This window comes from Boleophthalmus pectinirostris, unplaced genomic scaffold (genome assembly GCF_026225935.1).
Source record: "Boleophthalmus pectinirostris isolate CB_2022bp ecotype Guang Dong unplaced genomic scaffold, ASM2622593v1 HiC_scaffold_5, whole genome shotgun sequence".
Classification (NCBI taxonomy): domain Eukaryota; kingdom Metazoa; phylum Chordata; class Actinopteri; order Gobiiformes; family Gobiidae; genus Boleophthalmus; species Boleophthalmus pectinirostris.
Genome location: NW_026571404.1, coordinates 27311039 through 27331990, shown reverse-complemented (window position 1 = coordinate 27331990; position 20952 = coordinate 27311039). Strand labels below are relative to the sequence as shown.

The 20952-nt window shown below is 37.4% G+C and overlaps 3 protein-coding genes across 3 annotated transcripts in view; 2 read left to right on the top strand and 1 right to left on the bottom strand.

The window, feature by feature from the left end:
* Positions 1–247: 247 nt before the first annotated feature.
* Positions 248–14312, bottom strand: edrf1 (erythroid differentiation regulatory factor 1). Its single transcript, XM_020921077.2, is given in 26 exon segments — positions 248–1095; positions 1178–1347; positions 1588–1703; positions 2514–2667; positions 2875–3024; positions 3100–3258; positions 3820–4046; positions 5059–5277; positions 5909–6109; positions 6913–7104; positions 7466–7613; positions 7963–8034; positions 8746–9009; positions 9150–9261; positions 9750–9858; positions 9934–10081; positions 10173–10284; positions 10699–10820; positions 11604–11705; positions 11788–11938; positions 12011–12135; positions 12227–12288; positions 12291–12351; positions 12437–12503; positions 13172–13380; positions 13889–14312. Coding segments are annotated over 26 exon segments (3708 nt in total). The 5' UTR covers positions 13988–14312; the 3' UTR covers positions 248–938.
* A 341-nt stretch (positions 14313–14653) lies between these two features.
* Positions 14654–17848, top strand: si:ch1073-143l10.2 (uncharacterized protein LOC565165 homolog). The gene is made up of 6 exons (XM_055162802.1): positions 14654–15110; positions 15196–15259; positions 15329–15413; positions 15847–15920; positions 15995–16246; positions 17398–17848. Exons 1-6 carry the CDS (start codon positions 15023–15025, stop codon positions 17525–17527), a joined length of 693 nt encoding a protein of 230 aa, XP_055018777.1. The 5' UTR covers positions 14654–15022; the 3' UTR covers positions 17528–17848.
* A 285-nt stretch (positions 17849–18133) lies between these two features.
* Positions 18134–20952, top strand: part of tex36 (testis expressed 36) — a 5615-nt gene continuing 2796 nt past the window's right edge. The window contains exons 1-2 of the mRNA XM_055162444.1: positions 18134–18184; positions 18267–18407. Coding sequence (XP_055018419.1) covers positions 18134–18184; positions 18267–18407 — 192 coding nt within the window. The remainder of the gene's footprint in view (positions 18185–18266; positions 18408–20952) is intronic.

Here is a 20952-nt window from a genome sequence, read left to right as displayed (position 1 = left end):
TTTATTATAGTTTTACTAATGAAACTTTTCACAGCACCTTATCAAAATATAATGTCTGTCTCTTTCCATTCAGCTCATTAGAACAATAAATAAATCATATTGGTCACTTTGTGTTATTATGAAATGTACTTTTTTTAAGACCACTATGGTTTATGTCTTGCCAACACCAGATAATCAGTTTTTAAACAAATAAAAAGTGTCATGTTTGAAAGTCATCAGAGCTTTGAACATAAAAGACCAATATTAATTTAAAGCTATCATACAAGTTTTATTTTACAAGTCAAACAGCAAAACATGCCTTTTACTTAACAGCTGTACAGCGCGAGTCTTTGAGTTTGCATTGGCAGTTGCTTTTCTATTGCACACAATGTTTTAGTGAAAGCCACCAACAAACTTTTTTTTAATTTACAGTAATGCTGGTGTCACTGTCAACTTAAGTAACCACTTTCTGAGATTTAACTTTTTCTATGTAAAATCTTAGATCACAGTTTATATATAGGTTTTCACATCAGCAATATTAAATCTCCATTATTAAATACAATATTACAAAGCTTTTGTTTAGTTGTGGAAAATACAACATAAATACAGAATGCTGAATCTTTTAGAAAATGTGTGCAGCAAGTTTGCACAATGGGCACTTATGTGGAAAAAAAAATTCCTCTAATCTTAAACCATATATCACAATTTAGATTTCAGAATTAAATCTCAAATCGAATATTTAAGATGACCCAATCTGAAAAGTGAAACAAGATTCTCTGGAAAGAATACTACAGAGAAAAACTATTTGTAGAAATGTGTAAGATTCTCAAATTTAAAGGCTTATATAAGGTGAAACTGGATTTGTCACTGTCGCGTGAGAAATGTTATAATAATTGTTAGAAGTGAAGACATTCTTTTACAGCATTTCGTGTCATTTTTTAAGCCTAGAGAAAATTCTGCTATGAGTCTGTACTGTTGCTTTCAGTTTCTGCCTTCAGCTGGTTTAGGAGCTCTATGTAGAACTTGACTCGATTTAGCAAAGGGGCATTTTTCTCTGCACGCAATAACTTCGAGTAGACATCCTTGTAGGTTTTCAGCAATTCCTCATCCTTACCACTAAAATAAACACAATTGTCAGTTTACAAATATGAAACAAGGAGAAATCAAAATAGAGGATTTCATTTTTATTTGTACTCACCTTGGTTTGCGTTTTATTGTAGTCAGGATTTTAATGACCTGGAGCAACAGGAAGGAGAAGCTTGGTTCAAAGACTCCACTTAACTTGATGACTTCCTGGAGGTTGAGTCCTGACCCGTCATCCGTCGACGGGTCTGAGGATTCTCCCGATTCAGTCACATCTTGTTCCTTCTTCAGCATTAATACATAAAATAAAAAAGCAAGCAATGCAAAATGATTAAAATTCAAAACATATACAAATCATAACCGGGTTTGACGATCTACAAGGCATGTCAATATAGGCTAAATACTGCTTTGCCCCAATATATTTCTTACTGCAACTTTTGTTCACTCGAAATACCAAAAAACAGATTTATTTTATTATCAGAATGTTCATTGCACCGTACAGCCTTAAAAATAATAATGTCTTACCTCCATCTCCTCTTCCATCAGCTCTTTATGAATGAGTTGGAAAGCATGTCTCGTCTCAGTCATAATGTCCAGCGCTGCAGTCAGACTTTTCAGTTTAGCTGCACTGCTGTTTTGACCTGCACCAAGAGAAATATTCATACAACCTAGAATTATAATCACCATTATTAAAAACACACACCCTCAGATTTGGATTAGTATTAATGGATACACAAAACTCAAAAGGTGCCTTGTGTAACTTTTCAAATGATTTTTTACCAAATCAGACCAAGTTACAGTTCAGTTCTATAGTGAGGCAAACCTGCTCCCTGTCAGAATGCCTGTTTTTCTAGGTATTTTTGAGCTATAAAACCACCTGTAATTGAATAACTGGAAGTAGAGCTTTTTTAATGATACTGTGGAACATTTCAGGCAGGGCAGTGATATATCCATAGGAACAAGCAGGTGATGAACCCCCACAGACTGTATGAAAAAGTGGACAAAGTGAGTGTGACATCATCCACAGCGTTCACTGCCACTCAAATGAAGCTCACAATGCTAGCGGTTACAGGGGTAAATTTGAAGCCAGGCTCTATATTATGAAAAGCATTTTTCTGACAGACAAAACAGGGAAAAAAAAACCACCAGGGCCATCTAGAGCACGTTAATACAAATATTTTAAGACCAAAATGACGAGGCTCGCAGCAGCAGTTACAGAGAGAGGGGTGACAATATTCCAATGTAAGTTAATGGGAGCCAGGGTCAGAAGGAGCTGGAAGAGCCTGCATGCTATGACTTATGAGGACCTCCAACCAAATAGTTACATAATGCACCTTTAAGTATATGGTCTGAAAAGCTTGACCAGTAAATGTAAATCACTGATTAGGAGCTGTGTATATATATATATATATATATAAAAAAGACTACAGCAGTGGTGGGTGCTGTCTGACCTGCCATAGTGAACTCAGCAAAGGCCACCCTCTCCAGCAGAGTCCGCAACAGCTCACAGGGGGCGTCCCTGAGGCTCACAAACAGACTGACTGCTTTACTGTAGTGCTGCTCGGCCAGGCTCCTGTGCTGCTTCCTCAAGTGCTCATCTCCCACCTGTCAGAGAGAGAGAGAGACAGAGAGAGAGAAAGAAAGAAAGAGAGAGGTGATAAATGGACTTCATGTGAAGCTCAGGTAGGACATTCAAATAAAGTTGGTAGTATATGAGATGTATGCACACATTTCAAAAGCAGCATTTTGGAACTCAATACAGACTTGTATCCACTGCGGCATTGTTTTTTATTTGATGCATGGCAGATGTACCTGGTTGCGGAAGCAGCTGTGGTACATGGAGGCCAGGCGGTGGTGGATGGTGGCGGCTCTGTACTGATACAGAGGCTGTCGGGCCGATTCTGTCTGCAGGTCACAGTACTTCAGGGACTTCATCATGGCCTCAGTCACCTCTCTCTCAATCTAAACACAAGAATTTCTAACATTATCATTTTATTTTATATGGTATGCATACACTTTTGTATGTGTTGTGCCCACCTGCTCCTGAGCCTTCCTGGACAGTGGGGCGTAGTCCTGCAGGAGTGTGGCCAGTGTGAAGTAAGTGGTGGACAGCTCCCAGTTGACGCTGTCCCACACGGCCGGGTGGCTCTCTCTAGTGGTCAAAGCCTTCATTGCACGCAGGTAGTAGTCTATGGCCTGCAGAATAACAGTTTAGGAATAATATATTATAATGTCAGCACCATTTAAGGCATTTTTAAAAAATGACAAAATTGACATTTAATTACATGTAGAGCATTAATCATGCTCTCCTTGGGGTCACATAGACCCGAAGATTTTTTTTTCCCTTCCCGCTCTCTTTGAAAATGTATTTTCAAATAAATTCTCGCCAGGCGGGAAAATACATTTTTGGGTCTGATTGACCCGCCCCAAAAGAGCGGGAAGGGAAAAAAAAATTCTTCCAGTCAATGTGACCCCGAGGAGAGCGTGAGGGTTAAACAGTTAGCATGGTTAGTGCAAGACAGAACCAGTGTAATTAATAAAGTGTGAATTATAGATTGTAAACATATACACTATTGAGGTACTTATAGCTTATAACAAACACAACAACACAACAAAGTCAGAGGTGTTTTGGTGATGTAGTCATTATATTAAAAAAATGACTAGGAGACTATTGGCAACAATGTGTAAAAAGGGGCTACAGCCAGCCTGAATTATGCTATTGGCTACGAAGCATTTTGGCATGAAATTCTTCCATACCTTATTATAATAGAGCGCCTCCTCTGGTGAGAACTCTGCTCTGCTCTGGTCGTCAAACACAGGGCAGTGAGCCTGGGCACAGATCCTCATGAGTCTGCCGGTGTTACAGAGGAGCAGGGCTGTGTTGGTGCTGTCTCCAATTGCCTCAAAGTCCTTTATGCCTTTCTCAAAGAAGCCAAAGCTCTTCTTCCAAATCTCCTGCTCAGCCACTGACACAGACTTTTTCACTAAAAGAGAGAAAGAAAAAGAATAACTTTATTATACATAAGTTACAGTGGCCTTGGATATATATTTGTATCCTTAACAAATATACAGGTCATAAACTATTTTGTCATATCTTGAAAATATGGAAATAAGAAGTTGTTATTATTTATTTTTTTTATATATAAATGTAAATATTGGTACAATTTGAATTTGAGGAGGGCACAATTGAAAAAAAGACTCCACGATAAGTCTAAATGAGGGCAAAACTGACATTACTGTGTTTGGCAATACTGATCCCCCCACTGACCTGGGCACACTCAAGTAGCGCGTAAAACATTCTGTCACCAACTTTGGCGTCACTATTGACAACACTCTTAAATCTGACAAACAAATCTGTATTTTATTTTGGCAGTTTTATTTTTATGTTTTCAATCATTTGAACTGGTTGAGCCAGCTTGTATCTCATCTCATTTAGACTACTGCACTTTTCTCTGGCAGCAGACATCATGCTCTTTCCCGCTTACAGTTGAGCTGTTCAACTTTTAACTGGAACCAAAAAACAAGAGCACATAACCTTGATTTTGGCGTAGTGGCACTGGCTTCAGGTTCTTTTACAGTTGATTATAAAATTGTATTGTTTGTTTTTAAATACGTCTCTGATCTCATCCAAATTTACACCCTCCACCTCCTCTGAGGTCCAAGGGCCAGCTCCAGTTCATGGTGCCTAAGACAAGATTTAAAACCAGGGGGGACAGGGCTTAAAGAGTGGTGTGGTCCTCGGTGTCTTTAATTCTGTCTTTTTTTATATTATTTTATTGATTTCATTTATTTATTGCCATTTTGTGGGTTTGTTTTCATTTCACTTGACTGGTTTTAGTGTTTTAGGACTGACAAGGCTAAATTGTGCATTTATACCCCCTATTGTTTTTTAATACGTTTGTCGTTTGTAATGTTATCTTTATATGCGGAGCACTTTGGAAAGTGTTCTGTTTATAAAATGCGCTCTATAAATAAAGTGGATTTGTATATTCATACCTTCTTTCTCAGTCTGCATGGCTGCGGCCTGGTTCATGTAGAACACTCCCATCTCGTTGCGGATGTTTCCCAGGCGCTTGAGCACCTGTGAGAGCTGCTCTCCACCACTGTCCTTAAGCGCGTCGCACAGCAGCAGCTCATGAGCCGCTTCATAACACTTACAGCTCACAAACAGCTGGTACTCCGGGTCCATGGCCAGGTCCGTCGCCATGTTGAAGGCTGTGCGGAAAAACATACACGTCAGATTAAATACATGAAGGGCAAAGCAATTACATATATCTTTAATTATATCTTTCACATAAAGTTTCCACCACCAGCATTGAAACCCCTGATAAACCTAGGTGCACTGCATAAAATTTCTAGTGGAGTGTCTGCCACCCACAGGTCTCCTTGGAAATGTAAATTGCATGGTCTAGAAAATTACAATTCAGATTTGTGGAGAGTTGCCCCTATTCACAAAGAATTATTCTGTTTTTGAGCAGGAGAAACACCCGTAATGAGTAAATGCTCGATAGATATGTTTAATGTCATCTCCATGGAAACAAGTAGCTTAGCGGACCCTCCACCAGAAAAGTTGCGCAGTGTACCTTTAAGTAGCTGTGTTCTTTTTAGAGACTCCAAGATGCAGTAAGCACTGTAGTCTTTCTACAGTAATTAAACAAGATTTTGTAAGACAAGAATAATTTTGCTCAAAAAGGTGCCAAAATGTGTCTGCCGCTTTGCATTTGGATGAAGTTATGAATCTACTCAACAGCATGCCTGAAGTATAATTAAACTAAGCTGTGCATGTAAACATATTGTGTGTGTTTGCTGATGGTTTAGTGCAGTTTTAGTGTGTTCAGTGACAGACCCTGGCAGCTGCTCTCGCGGTGCAGGCTGTGTAGGATCTCTTGGTCCTCTTTGGTCTGGTAGTTATACTCCTCCATGTAGGCTGCTCGGTTGTTTATGTTCTGGGCCAACATGAGCTGGATGTCTCCACACAGAGACAGGCACTGGCTGTGGAAGTGCAGCACGTGAGGATGTAGAGTCCCACTAACAGAACAGTAGGCATCTGGAGATCACAAAAGAAATAAACATCATCATTTAGTTCTTTTAAATGCTCCTCTTTTTTTTTTAATTACAAGGTACACTATCTATCTGTCCTCTTTTTTCTAATGTAACAGCATAAAAACATACCTCATAGGCAACATATTGAAAAAATAATAGGTTCTGTGCACAGCAGCATGCTCGCTAGCCCACTGTCTCTCAAAGGTAACAGTCAGTTTTATTAAAATCGTAAAAGATAAAATGAACCTATTAAAATTCAAATTAACTACCCAATTATTTTTATATGTAGAATACTTCAGTTTGTGGCGTTGTTGTAATATTTATTATGGCTCAAAATTAGCATTAGCATTAGCATTGATACACAAACCTCTCTCTTTCCAAACACAGAAGTGTCCTCTGCTTAAGCATTTTATTTGTGTACTTTCTACCATGTTGTCAGTGACATCCACCCGCAACTCTGTGTTCACTGCCTTCTCTTTAAATATTTATTAATTTCAGCATGGCTCGGCAAAACCCATACATACAATTGGACAGGAAGTAGTGACAGTAACAGTGAGGTTACCGGGCGCTATTGTGCACAGAGCCTGTTGCACAGACCATACAGGAAATGTAATATTCTTAAAAGGCGCACCTTTTAATTGTAACTACCTAAAGTCAATTTCCCATGAAAAGGGTCTAAACTAGTTCAATCCCTCCATATCACAACAAAATTTATCAGAAAACAGTTTGTAAATTGCAAAAGTAAGCAAATAAATACAAAGTAAGTGACACTTATGTGACACTAAATGTTAAAAGTTTAAATCTTACCATAGCACTGCAGAGAGAGTTTGATGTAGCGCAGGGCTCGTCCATATTTGAGCAGGTTGGTGGCGGCATCGGAGAGAACGTAGTAGGCTTTGGAGGCTTTGAGGAAGAGCTGCATCTTCATCCGGTGTTGCCAAGAGCCAGGGATCATCCCAGAGCGGGTGGGATGCTTCTGGTCCTCATGCACAATCCCAGCTGCAGATGCAAAGTGAATTTATGATACATGAAAAAGATGCTACAGTGTTAAAAAAGAGTTAAATATCCTGTACTAATATATCCCCATTTACCACAGCTATAGTAGTTAGCATGCTGATTACACCTGTCATACATCTCTACAGAATACACTCCTTTACCCACAGGTTTTCTTCTAAAAATAAATTAATTGCTTTTCTTATCCTCTTTCTTTCTCTCTTACCTACACGCACTCCAACGCACACACACAGTACTTCATTGTATATTTTTTCACTATTTGTATATGTTCACCTGGTGTTTGCAAATTAACAAAATTAATTGTTTGCAAATTAACAAAAAAAAAAAAAAAAAAAAGGATACTAACTTCTTTCCAAAAGTAGTGAGATGTCGTTTTCAGGTGAGCAAGCTCCAGCTGTACTCCTCTCCTCATATTTTAGCGGGATGGGAGTATTTGGATCTGCAGCAGGTAGATCACTTTCCTTCTTTATGGTAAGGTCAACTGCCTTTAAACCCTAGTCATACAATTAAAATGGGTTAGTAACATTCAAAATAATAGCCAGGGGTTACTTTGTTAATGTAATAAATAAGTCTGCTCTATATCTTGTACTCTTTTTGTTTTTAGGGCACTGTATGACCACAGCCAATGGATAAAATGTCAGTTATTAGGAAATTGGGAAATGTGTTAATATCAACAACTAAAAACTGAAAAAATAAGCTTGGTCAGTATGAACCAACAAGACTGAGGACAGATTTAGATGTAATGACAAAATTTCTGATCTTCATTATAAAGAAACTGAATATGTGTTGTTGGCCAGAGTAATTACAATAATCACTCAAAGTTATAAATGCCTAGTCATTTACCTTTAATACGTAACTTAAAACATGTCTGCATCTTTCTTCTTTGTCTTGAGAAACAGGAAAAGAACAGTTTGGCTGGGAAAAAAATAGGGAACATCATCATTTAGACATCACATTCAACAGTCATTGAGTAGACACACTATTTGTTATATTAATTGGTATTAATTAATGCCCAACCCTAACTCCCACATTTCTGTGTTATATTATGGTATGCTTTTTATTTATACTGGGACAATGCACAACAATACATTAACCAAGAGAAAAGTCATAGGAGAGATGCTGGTGCCAGGTTAGCATGAATTTTAATTTACACCTGATGAGTCTGGTGAAAAAACTGAAAACACAAATTAAATCCATATAGATAAATTTACCATAAATACATTAAACAGATATTACATAGGGTCATATTGTTCAAATACTACTCTAAAAATGAGCCTGAATCATTCTTAATAAACCAGTTATTTAATAATTTATTATGAATTGCATCTTTATTCAAGTTTTATGGGTGTTTTATTGCTCTCAGAACATGCACACATACAGTTAATGGGCCATCCTCTGCACAGATCTGACCAGTATCTTGGTCTGGTAGCATCTCCTGCTTGTTGCCATGGAGATAGTTTAGTTTAATACCATACTGTGAAACATTCCAAGCAAAACAATTACATTATCATGTAGACAAAAATGTAGGCAGACCCGCTCTACCAGAAAAGTTTCACAATGCACCTTTAAGGCTAATTAAGGTGTAGTTATTATAAAGTGGTACCTATATATTTAATGTAATCTTACTCTGATCTGATGAGTGGACTTGTACTTCTCAGGCACAGAGAGCTCCACCACAGAGCGGATGACAGCCACGGCCTTACTGTCCCGCTGAGGGCGAGTGTAAGAGCTGTTTTCGTCACTCTCCTCTGTCAGCTCCTCTTCCTCTCGTTCTTCGTCACTGTAGCTGTCCTCTGACCCTCCGGTCCGCAGTGACTCCCCCTCGTCTTCCTCAGTGGGGTCGTCCAGCTGGAAGAGCTCCGAAAGCATGTAGTTGGCCGAAGCGATGATCTGTCCAACACAAAAGGTGAGCCAGAAAACCATCAATTACAATTAGCCAATCCATTAAACTGCAATAGTGGCTAATCTGTAAAAATATACTGGAGCTTAGCAGTTAGCGGTTACATGTTAGCTGTTGTCAGACAAATTACCTGTGGGTGTTTGTCCTGGTCCAGAAGTTTTATACAGTTGAGAAGCAGAGTTCTGATTGTGCCATAGTGTTTTCTGTTTTGATGGGCCTTCAGCATCAAGTTGCTAGCCACTCTAAAAATAAACACCGACGCATTATTTTGTGTACTGTGAAAAGGTATTGCAAAACAATGGCAAAAAAGCAATACAATATCTCCTTACTTCAAAATTCAAACCAGACATTATAAATAAAGACATAAGAAAAAAAAACATTTCCAAAAGTACCATTTTATCAGCATGGGAAAATGGTTTTAGATTACATGCTCTTCATTTATGGAAAACTCTCATAAACCACCTAAAACTTAACAGTCCCTTAACTGAATGCTTTGTTGATTACAGGTTCAACAAATATTTAAATGTACATTTAGTAGCATTTAATTAATTGTAAATGTTTTGTTTTATTTTTATTTTTTTAATGAGATGCAATATCAGTGGGATTTCCTGCTAAAATAAAATAAATAAGTGAACACCAACTATAGTCCAATGAGATTCATTTGGTCTTCCGACGTAACATAACATAGAACACCAACTATATTTCTTAAGCCTAAATGGAGTTGACCTACTTGTAAAGTAAGACAGCCACAGGCAGAGTGAAGGGATTCTGACACTCCTCCTCCGCCTCTTCACACAGCGTGGTGAGATCATACAGCTTCACTATGTCACTCCCACTGGCTGAAAATGGAACATACGCTCATCAGAAATCAACAGTAGGAAAAGGCATAAATCAACTTTGGACTGAGATCAGACCTTTGAAAAGCCAGTAAGTGTGTCCCTCTTTGGTGCAATTGGACTTGAGGAAGGAGAGGATGTTCTGAGCGATGTCCTTTATCACCCGAGTCGAAAATGTGGAGTTTTCAAGATGGGGGATGTCTTCTGTTTTTATCATTTCATATTTCTGCAGAAAACAAAACAAAATGTATGCAGGATATGGTAAGAATGAGAGAATATTTTGATTAAAAGTAAAATCAAATATATTTCGACTGTACCTGCACTATTCCATTGACGTGAAAGCACATGACGAGCTCCGGAACATTGCACATGAGATTGTCCAGCCAGTAATCAATGCCGGTCAAAATGTTGATAGGTTTATTGTTGTCTCTAAATAATAAAAGCAAAGAAGGTTTAAAGGTGAAATGTGGAAGTTTTCTGGTGGAGGGTCCGCTACTTGCTGGTCTCCATGGAGATGTTATTGCTTTGCCTGAAATGTTCCATGGTACTACATTAAACATCACATCTAGCATTTATTCATTACGGGTGATTCTATTGCTCAAAAATGCAATAACTCCTTCTGTGAAGAGGGGCGACTCTCCAAAGATCTGAATTGTAATGTAATATGGTGCTGTAACCTGCTTCTCCCTTGTGCTACATAGGTTTAATCTATACTGTGGAACATTCTAAACAAGGCATGGAGACAAGCAGGTGGCAAACCCCCCACTAGAAATGTTAAGCAGTGCACCTTTAACAATTGTGAAGCATGACAATTGTGTATTAAAATTCAAATGAATACAGTACCTTAGTCTGAGGCTGACAGCAGGGTAGCGACCTCCTCCAAATATGGGCATATTGGAGCCCACCAGCATATGGATGTCTTCAAAGGTCCACATGATGTTGCGCACAAAGTCATTTCGTAAACCCTGACAAACACACACACAGTCTGCCATTAACAAGTCTTCAGATTCTTTCTCAAATCATTCTGTGACAGTGACTTAGACAGACACCTGTACATATTTTTTATTACAAAATGAATATTCACTATTCAAAACTGAAGGGTCATTTTATAGCTACAAAGAGGAAATATTGTGGGTGTGTGGTTCTCTAATTTAATGGAGAGAGTTCAGTTACACTGTCTATTATATTATTATACTTGTGATTATGTGATTAGCTTTGATACATCTTAATCTTGCCACATTTTTATAGGTCCATGATTTTTTCGAGACTAGATAAGATTTAAAGCCCCAGTTTACACAATTGTCATTGTAGTGACAGACTTAAAGGGGGTATTACACAATGGGGTATTACTTGTTAACACATATTTAGTTCACCATGTTCCCTTTTATTGGTTTGAAACTACTATATTTGATTGAATGTATTTAAAGGTTTAATTAGTTCTGTTTTGTATTTTGATGCTCGGACCTTCTACAGAGAGGGGCCAGGTGGTGGGAGCATGGGGAGTGCTGCAGAGAGCTTCATGGTTATAGAGGCTGGTGGGCTGAGCCTTAGACAAGATACATGGCCAAGTAAAGCCAACCAGAAGAAGGGTTTGAGGGTTCAAGTGATTCAGAAAACCATTTCAGGCATCTTTTTATTGAAGGAATGTTTAAACATGGTAGAAAACCCCAAAACGTTTAATTAACATAAAACCCCCTCTTTAATCACAATCTAACTGCAGTATTGTAGACAACTTATACTCTTCTTACCTGACTGTTTTCTCCTTCATTGAAAAGTGTAGGAAGATTCTGTTCATTTGGAACTGATGACACATGGCCAAGGGCAAACTGGCTGTCCACAGAGACGCTTTCCTGTTCGAACAACAACCACAGCTTAGGTAAGTGCCACTGTGATACCTTATATAAGTATACAGCTTGCGACAGTATATGTGACCTCTTTGGCCGGAGCCGAGTCGTCCTCATCTGGGGGGGAGGTGGTGAGGGTCGTTGGCCATGAAGACCTAAGCTGCTCCGCCTCATTCTCGTCTTCCTCTTCATCAACCATGTCCTTTGGTACTGGCGCAGCAGCTCCATCACCATTTATACTGAAATGCATATTTGTCATGTCAAAAAAGTGTACGCATTTGAAATATGTACATTAAAAACTAAATACTTACCTGTAGTAAAGGAACTTTGATAGGATAGCTTTTTGATACCAGTGCTCTTTACTTTTCTTTTTCCTTTGCCACTTTTGATCCATTAGCCTCTGGTAAAACTCCTTCAGCCATGCCCAATCTCCAGTCTAAAATGAGCAAAACAAATTTAGTTTTTGTTTTGTCAACTTAAAAATGCACAGCTGACTTTCTCACACTGATAATTCCAATGATCCTTACTTGGGAGGACCTCCTGAACAGGTCTTGAATATCCAGTTCATCCAAAAGCAGCGTTCTCCCACTCGGTGAACAGCCATGCTGACATGTGACTTACTGTAAGGGATTTTCAACAGCTTCTTTATGTTCTAAATGTGGCAGAAGACATGAAATGTATTAGCAATGTTTAAAAATAACTATATAGTGCTTTCACTTTTTGAAATCTACACAAACCTCTGAATCAGACACCACATCAACATCATCCCCAATGCAATCAATGAAGTCATAGGCCATACCAAAACTAGAAAAACAAAATTAATTCAGTAATTTATTCTCAACAAATAAATACATGACAGTGAGCTATCATATCAATAGAAGCATAAATAGTTGGAAAATGTATTTAATTAAGTAGATCATTGTTGTTAAGCCTGTAGCCAAAGGATAGACTTAATACCATTATTATTAATAATACTCATGTTTGGGATTTATAATTTAAAAGTCATTGTGTATTTGACTAGTTTTATGGGGCAGAATGAGTGCCTGTCCTTATCAGTCAGAAAAAAAATATTTTGCACCATTTCTGCAACTGATTGGAGCAATAACTAAATAGCTAAAAATTTGATTAACCAAATAAGTAGAACAAGAAACAGCACTAAAACAATTGCAATACTTTGGAATTTATGTTTCCCTCTGTGACTTGACAATACAAACAGTTCCCAATATGCATACTGCTGTTAGCAATAATCTATCTTCATCAGAGCATCCGGACCAACAAGGGAGGCCATCTGCTCTGAATGTTTGCAGCAATTAGCCGAGCGAGTTTGCTACTTCCAGCCAAGAGTAAACAATGATTAGCATCCCCTCTGTTTTCATAGACAGCGCAGTGGAGTGTATGAATAGTAAATGACCTATTATGTTATAACAAAATAGTTACAATTGTGTTGCACTGACTTTAATGTGAGATTTTACCTGGAGAATGGTTTGCTCTTACTGCTGGACCCTAACACAGTGGTGCCAGCAGAGCCCAGTTGAGGGTTCTCTCTGAGCCAGTTGGCAGGGGGCAGTTTCAGGTCAGTCTTCTCTTGTAAGACTGCATAACTTGTTGGAGGTGGGGCAGCAGAGTACTTCACGACCGCTCTGCTTTTGATTTCACTACTGCCAGAACAGATCATTGTGTCCTGCAGGATGAAAAACGTTTGAACAAACAATGTTTGCAATTTTATAAGTTATAAGTTGTATTGCGCTTTCAGTGTCCATTTGCACTTTAAAATGCTGTTTCAAGAGTTCCCCATACTTTCCATCATTCTAGTAGAGCTTGGTACACAATTGTCAACTCTAATTTTAATGGCATACAGAAATCCAAAGTAAAAATCAGTTTTTTTTTTTGTTTTTTTGTTTTTTTAATACAAAATAGATAAAAGGTCCATTAACATTATGATCTTTCAAATTTAGTAACCCCTGAGGTCCCAGTTACAACCGAGAACGTTAGTATATAGTTAATGCTTGGTAGCAAATGTTATGCTCAGATACTTAGGCCTGATTCTTTATTCTGTTTTATCACTGAATGTCAGGCTACCTGCATACTATTTCAGAATGTAAAATATCATGCGTGAAGGGTTCTCTAGCGATATCCCACGTAACACCACCAGAAAGAGCACAGATAAAAGTTAGCTTCTGTGTGCTCACCTGTTTACTGGTCTCCCCTGCACATGTGTGCCCGCTGTCCTCCATGGAGCTGTCAAAGGGGATGTCAGCCTCCCTGTCCCCCGCTGACGAGGAGCTCATTCTGGAAATGCGAAACCGCGGTCGAGTTTTTTCAACTATCTAATGAGCATTTTACAGGTGTCACGACTCACACATTAGATTTCCCCTGTGTTCCTGTTGCTTCCTTAGCTAGCCAATGTAGCAACGGTGAAAATAAAGGTGAGTATAAAATTCTGCTATGCTACACCAATGTCTACAGAATCTGTCCAAAAGATCAGCTGCCACTTAATCAGTAGAAGTCTTTCCTTCAGATGTTTCAGCTGTTCTACTTCAGACAACAGTTTGTTGTTGTAGAAGCTCAGGATCGCACGATAGGCTAGCGACAACTTCCGGGTCTTCTTAAAACAAATACTATTTTTTTTCTGTAAATACGAATTGCTTTTCTATTTTAAATCCCTGCTTACGTGTGAAAGATATTAGCGTGTTAATAACTAACATTAAAACAAAAGAAAGAACCCATGTCATTTGGAAAATTTCACATTTCAACATGACCCGGAAGTACTTTTCGTACACACGTTCTAGAAAATTTGAGTATATTCTTTATTATAGCCACAGACTTTGGTCCGTTTTTATTTTTAATATGTTATTATATTTTGTCGTATGGTCTATACTTTTTCAATTAATGCATCAAAATAAGGAACACATTTGAGCAATCTTACACTTACAACAACAAACAAATTATACTTACATTTTTTTAAAAATACACTTTTCTTTTTTTTTCTTTTCTTTTTTTAAACTGATAAAGAATTGTTCCGAACGATCAAAGCAGTGCACCAGTGCAGAGAATCAGGCTCCTTCGATCAATCATCAATTACATTAGATGTCAGTAGGTGGCAGCATTAGTCCGCAGGGTATCGATGGGCACTCTTTTGTTGTTTTGTCCTGCAGGATAGTGAAGCAGCTGATTTGAGCAAGGCGGAGTTGTGAAACTTTGCAAAGAGATGCTAGAAACACGACAGTCTCCTGCCTCGGTCACGCCACATTTAGCTTGACTGATCAAGTAATACAGGCGCAGTTTAGGTTGTGAAGGTTGTACCTGTGAAGTCTTTTTCTACCATGTTGGGTTGGAAAAGTCACGTGCGCTCACGGCTCCAACAGAGGGACCAAACTGAGAAACTCCCCTTTACTGGAGTCTTTACATGCTGTAAGAGCAATTTTATTTTAAAGTTATTCTTCTGAGAGTTTAGTAAGAGATGAGAATTAAAATGTAAATGTTGTTGTGTGTTTAGTATCTGAGACACAGGAGCGTTTTGAATTTCGCAATCAAATTTTGGAGGAGATTCACCCCAAAAGGTCTGATTTTCTTTTTCTTTTTTTTTCTTTTAATTGCATTTTCATTGATTATTGTCCTTTATTTTAAAGCCTAGAAAAAGTTGGAGTTGAAGACGGGAGACAAACAAGACTCCTTCACCTGCATCTGAAAGAGAGTGAACACCTGGCAGAAAAGGTTGGATGTAATTTAATTCATAATAGAAACTAAAATTAATTAAAAAGCCCCAATTATACAACTTGATATGAGGTTGAAAAATCATAACAGTCATATGGAATGTGTTTTATTATAAAATAAGCTATACAGTGGTCCATGTGTGGTAAAAGTAGGATCAACTGCCTCACATGATTTCACATAGTAAATATTATTAATCCAATTGTTGTTTACTTCTCCCAGTTTGGAGGAATGTGCCATTCTGCTAAGATGGCAGTTTTATGTTTTCAAAACAACTCTTAAAAACAATTCACACACGTAATTAATCATGTGACATAAACATTTATTGCTAAAGGACACAACAACACTCTGCACTGGTAGCTGCTGCTTTTATCATTACTTTGCACCAGTGACATGCTCAAAGCTATTTGATCATTAATTATTGATTTCTTTGTAGCTCTCTCAGACAGTCTCAGACCTTACTGCTGTCCTGTATTTAAAAGAAGCTGAAATACAATACTGGCAATCACGGTAATTTAACTAATAACAGTTTTGGATACGTATTTATCACAATACCACTGCCAATATTTCACTGTCTATTCCAGAGTATCCCACTACCACAAAGAGGCTCTCCGTTTGGCAAAGGGCAGTAACAGCCTTAAGTCCACTCTGTCAGAGTATGAGTTCACTGTGGAGTGTCAGTCTAAGGAGCTGGAGACACTGAAGAAGGAGCAGGAGAGACTGAAGGAGGCACTGGTCCAGGTCCAGAGAGAAAATGACCAATTGCTGCAACGCTGGATGGACAGGAAAAGAGAGGAGGCCTACAGGGTCAATGAATACAACAACAAGCAAGAGAGGTATGAGCTCCCTCACATATGAATTGAGTTACATACAATAGACTGTATGGACATAGCTAAACCGGTAGCTGCCATATTCCAAATAAGAAGTGTTCATGGGAGCGCTTCCATCAACTCTGTCTCAAAACTGTCAACCCTCTCTCTGTAACTGCTGCAGTGAGCCTTGTCATTTTGGTCTTAAAATGTTCATATTAACACACAGCTCTACATGATCCTCATGTTTTTATTTTAGTATTTTTCCATAAATAAATTCCTATTCCTAATATGGAACTCTTCTCCAAATTTACTCCTATTTCTTCATTTGACTGGAGATGATCGCAATGGGTGACGTCACACTCCCTTAGTCCACTTCTTTATACAGACTATATACTGAATCCTAATATTCGGTAAGTTCTATGTTCACAAAAAAACTGTGTGCAACTGTTGCTAAGTGCTACATGTCATACTGTCAGCATTGTAATTAGGGTAAGTTAAGAGCTTGGCCAGAGCCAAAACAATATACGGGTTGCGGTTTAAAACAACTTAATTTACCTATATATACCTTATATATTTCTTATATATATTTAATGTATATTTTTATGCATACTTTTATACCTTTTTCTTTTGTACAAAGTATATAGCATAGCTATGTACTTATATACTTTGTACATACTTTATACTTTTTACTTGAGTAAAAATTTTCAGTACTCTTTCCTCCACAGGCAGGTTATTGTGATGCAAAAATATATTATATTGAGCCAGGAGCAGGAGAACAGTTTCTTCTCCACTGTTGCTGGACTCATGAACACTTTATAACACCTATCACTGTCACTTTAAGCAGCTATAATGAATCTACTTGCACTGATACTTTTGTAATGTTGTCTGCCCATTCTGTATATTCTGTGTTTGTAAATGTATTTTCTATTTTTATTTACCTTATGTTAATGCCCTTATTTTTATTTTATCATAGATTTTATTAACAATTATCATTAATGATTGATATTGATACTGTTTTATACTGCACCATACCACCGAAGCAAGATCCTTTACAAAATGGTTAAAAGCTAAACAGTCAATTTAACATAATATGAATTAATATTTGTTGTGTTGCAGTTTTTTAACTTATAGATAATTGTCCATAGCCTACAGTTTTTGTTTCTTGTTGTTCTCAGGTGGCACCAGGTGCTCAGATACATCAAAAAACACAAGGAAATGGACAAGCCAGCTGTTCCTGAGTTGATGCCTTGTTTGACTGGCACTACACAAAAGTCTTCATCCGCAAATCATCATCAGTCTGCATAAGAAAATACTAAAAATTTTACATTTTACAATTTATATGCAACTTTTGTTTGTGTTAAACTGTATAATTAAATTATGTAACCAAAAACATACTTTAATACTGTTGTTAATGTTGCTCTGACTGAATTTTTATTTAGTTTCACACAAGAAATACCATGTTTAAATTAAAATTTTCTTAGCTAGGCTTCAGCTATGACAAAAATCTAATTTCTGACTGATACTTCTGCTTTTCTTATTCAGCTGGTTCACTTTTACAATTTGTTCATAGCTTAATTTTGGATTTTTTTAATTCAGTGTTTTAAATTATCTTCTGTTTTAAATTGTTTTACTACCCTACTGTAAGAAAATATTTAAATCTACATTTTTGCTTTAATTAAATTTATTGTATGTACTAATTAAATTGATTTTTTTTTTCTCTCATTAAATGTTTATTAAATGAAAGTGTATGCAAATGTGTCCTTGTCCATCTCCATGACAAACCAAGGTCAAATTTCAGGTTGTTTGTTTATAGCCAGTTACCATGGTCACCGGTGTTGGCATTAGTTGGTGACTTTTAGATTGTGTGTCTCTTGTAGTTTAAACTTGTAATCAAAGCTCCAATCTGTCAAAATGGTAAAAGGTGGCAGGCAGTTTACTCCAACCAACCGTGGTGGAAAATGGGTAAGATAGCTTTTGTTCAAAATTGGTATAGTTGTAGTCACTTGAAAGAAAGTTATAGGTACTTTGTCTTTTTTTCATGCAGTTCGCTCATCCAGACTCAGCGGGGAGCGAGGTGGGAAGCCGAGAGACTTGTACCAGCACTGGCATCATGCTGACTCAAGTGAAATCAACAGTGCCACAGGCTTTGCAGATCGAGCGCTATCCTAAATGGAAATCTCAGCAGGTGTGTGTAGATAATGTAGGCTATGCTATTGTGCTTTGTGTTACATGGCTTCTCGGAGCTATCACATAAAACACTGAAAGCCTGTAAGGACTGTGTTGTTGCCTTGAAAAATGGCACACTTAAACTAGACTACACTACCTGGTTTTCTTTCCTGTCAGTGTCAAATGCATCCAAACAAGAGCTTCTCTACACTTAGTTTATTGACATATTGACACTGTAAGATAGTATTTTGACCCCCCATAGTATATTAACCCTGGGGTCAACATACCAACAAGTAATTTTTAACATTCAAAAGTTATAATCGACATAAAAAATGTATCTGAGTTCTTCAAAAAACTCTTTTAAATATGTCAGTATCTTTTTATTTGCAGATATAGTATTAATATTCAAAGTTTTTCTATAGAATTCAAGTTCTTTATTAATAATATATAGATTTTCATGGGGGGGGTCAATATTCTATGGGGGGTCAACATACCATAATAGGATTCTGACCCCAGGTCAAAATAATATATGGTATGTTGACCCCGGGGTCAGTGTTGGGGAGTAACAGATTACATGTACCGGAGTTACGTAATCAGAGTACAAATTATGAGTAACTGTATTCAGTTACAGTTACTGTTTCAGTGAGTGGTAATTGGATTACAGTTACTTTGTTGAAATAAATGGATTACACGTCGGTATTTTCCTATCCGATCCGATCCGATATTTCTTTTCCAATCTATATCCTTTTTTTTTTTTCAGTAATTCCACTCATGGCCAGAAACTAAACCAGATCTAAACTAGAGCTAAACCAGGACTAAACCAGGTCTAAACCAGGTCTAAACCATGACTAAACCAAGACTAAACCAGGACTAAAACCAGGTCTAAACCAGGACTAAACCAGGAGTAAAACCAGGTCTAAACTAGATCTAATCCAGGTCTAAAACAGGTTTAAAACAGATCTAAAACAGGTCTAAAATCAGACCTAAACCAGGACTAAACCAGGATTAAACCAGGACTAAAACCAGGTCTAAACCAGGACTAAAACAGGACTACAACAGGTCTAAACTAGGTCTAAACCAGATTTAAACCAGGCCTAAAACAGGTCTAAACCAGGTCTAAAACAGGTCTAAAACCAGGTCTAAACCAGGACTAAAACAGGAGTAAATCATGCTGTGTGGATGTGTCTCCTCTTCTTCTATCAAGAATATTTTTAATACGGTTCAGTAAAGTCTGGGCTTTTTATTTTCTTTTAGCAGACAAAACATCTTATGTTACGATATCCTCGTCTTTGCTTCTCTACAGCAAATCAAGTAATCCAAAGTATTCAGATTACGTTACTCACTTTAAGTAATTTAATGGATTACGTTACAAACTACATTCTGGGTTATGTAATCTGTAATCTGTAGGGGAATACATTTTAAAAGTAACCTTCCCAACACTCCCCGGGGTCACCTCACCGCGGGGTCAAAATCCTATACCACACCACCTCAAAATATGAGAAAGGAATATTTGTTTCAAAATGTATTATAACAAAAATATTAAAAAAACAACAACAATTTAATAAAAACCCTGCCTAAAGAAATGCTTTCAAGTGTATCTAAAATAAAATTATAGAAACATATTAAAGTACTGTACACAGTAGTTCCAATTTCCCAAAAAGTTAATTTATATAACAGTATTTTTAATATAAATGTTATATTTATTTTGTGCTAAATACATTTCAAGTAGATTTAGTGAGTATTTGAGGTATGAGGTCATATCTGAATAGTCTTCACAAAAACATGGTGTGTAACTGTTGCAACACGTAATACAGCTTTGTACTGAGGGTAATTTAAGAGCTAAACAGGGGGGTTACTGTGGTGTATATTAGAAGCACTTAACATGATATGATTTAATGTTTATTCTGTTGCGGATTTTAATTCGCAGTTAATCATTCATGGTCAGCAAAGTACTGTATGTAGTTGTCTTAATTTCCCCACAAAATTGTATAACAGTTTTATATTAAATCAACAATTTCTGCTATACATACATTTTAAGTATGTAAAAATGAAAAAAGTATGTTAAAATTATAAAGTTGAATTTTAGAAAAAAAAAATTGTTCAGGAAATCATTCAATACATTAATATATTTGAATGCAAATGAACACATTTTTATTTGAGTTTGCAATGGCACCTTTAGCGCCTCCTGAAGGTGCAGCAACGGCGCACATGGGTCATGGCTTGACGTAGACGGGCCATGCCACCACCAAACCTTTTCTTCATGACTGACCAGAAGGAGGCGCTCTTGTGCATACTATTGTCTGCAGTATCAGTCTTGAGATCTTTTGAAGAGTCACCAGTGAAATCAGCCTGTTCAGGTCCAGCCATATGCTCCTTGTTCACACTGGAGCTGTCCTCATCAGTCTGGTCCATCTTAAACCAGAACAGCTCTTTGTCCCTGAGCAGATCAGGGTCAGTGACATTTGTGTCCATGCACTGGTTATTCTCCTCCATAATCTGATTGATGAAGGAAACATCATTATTTCTCATGAAACAGTCTTTGTTTTTCCCATTCAAAGGGCTGT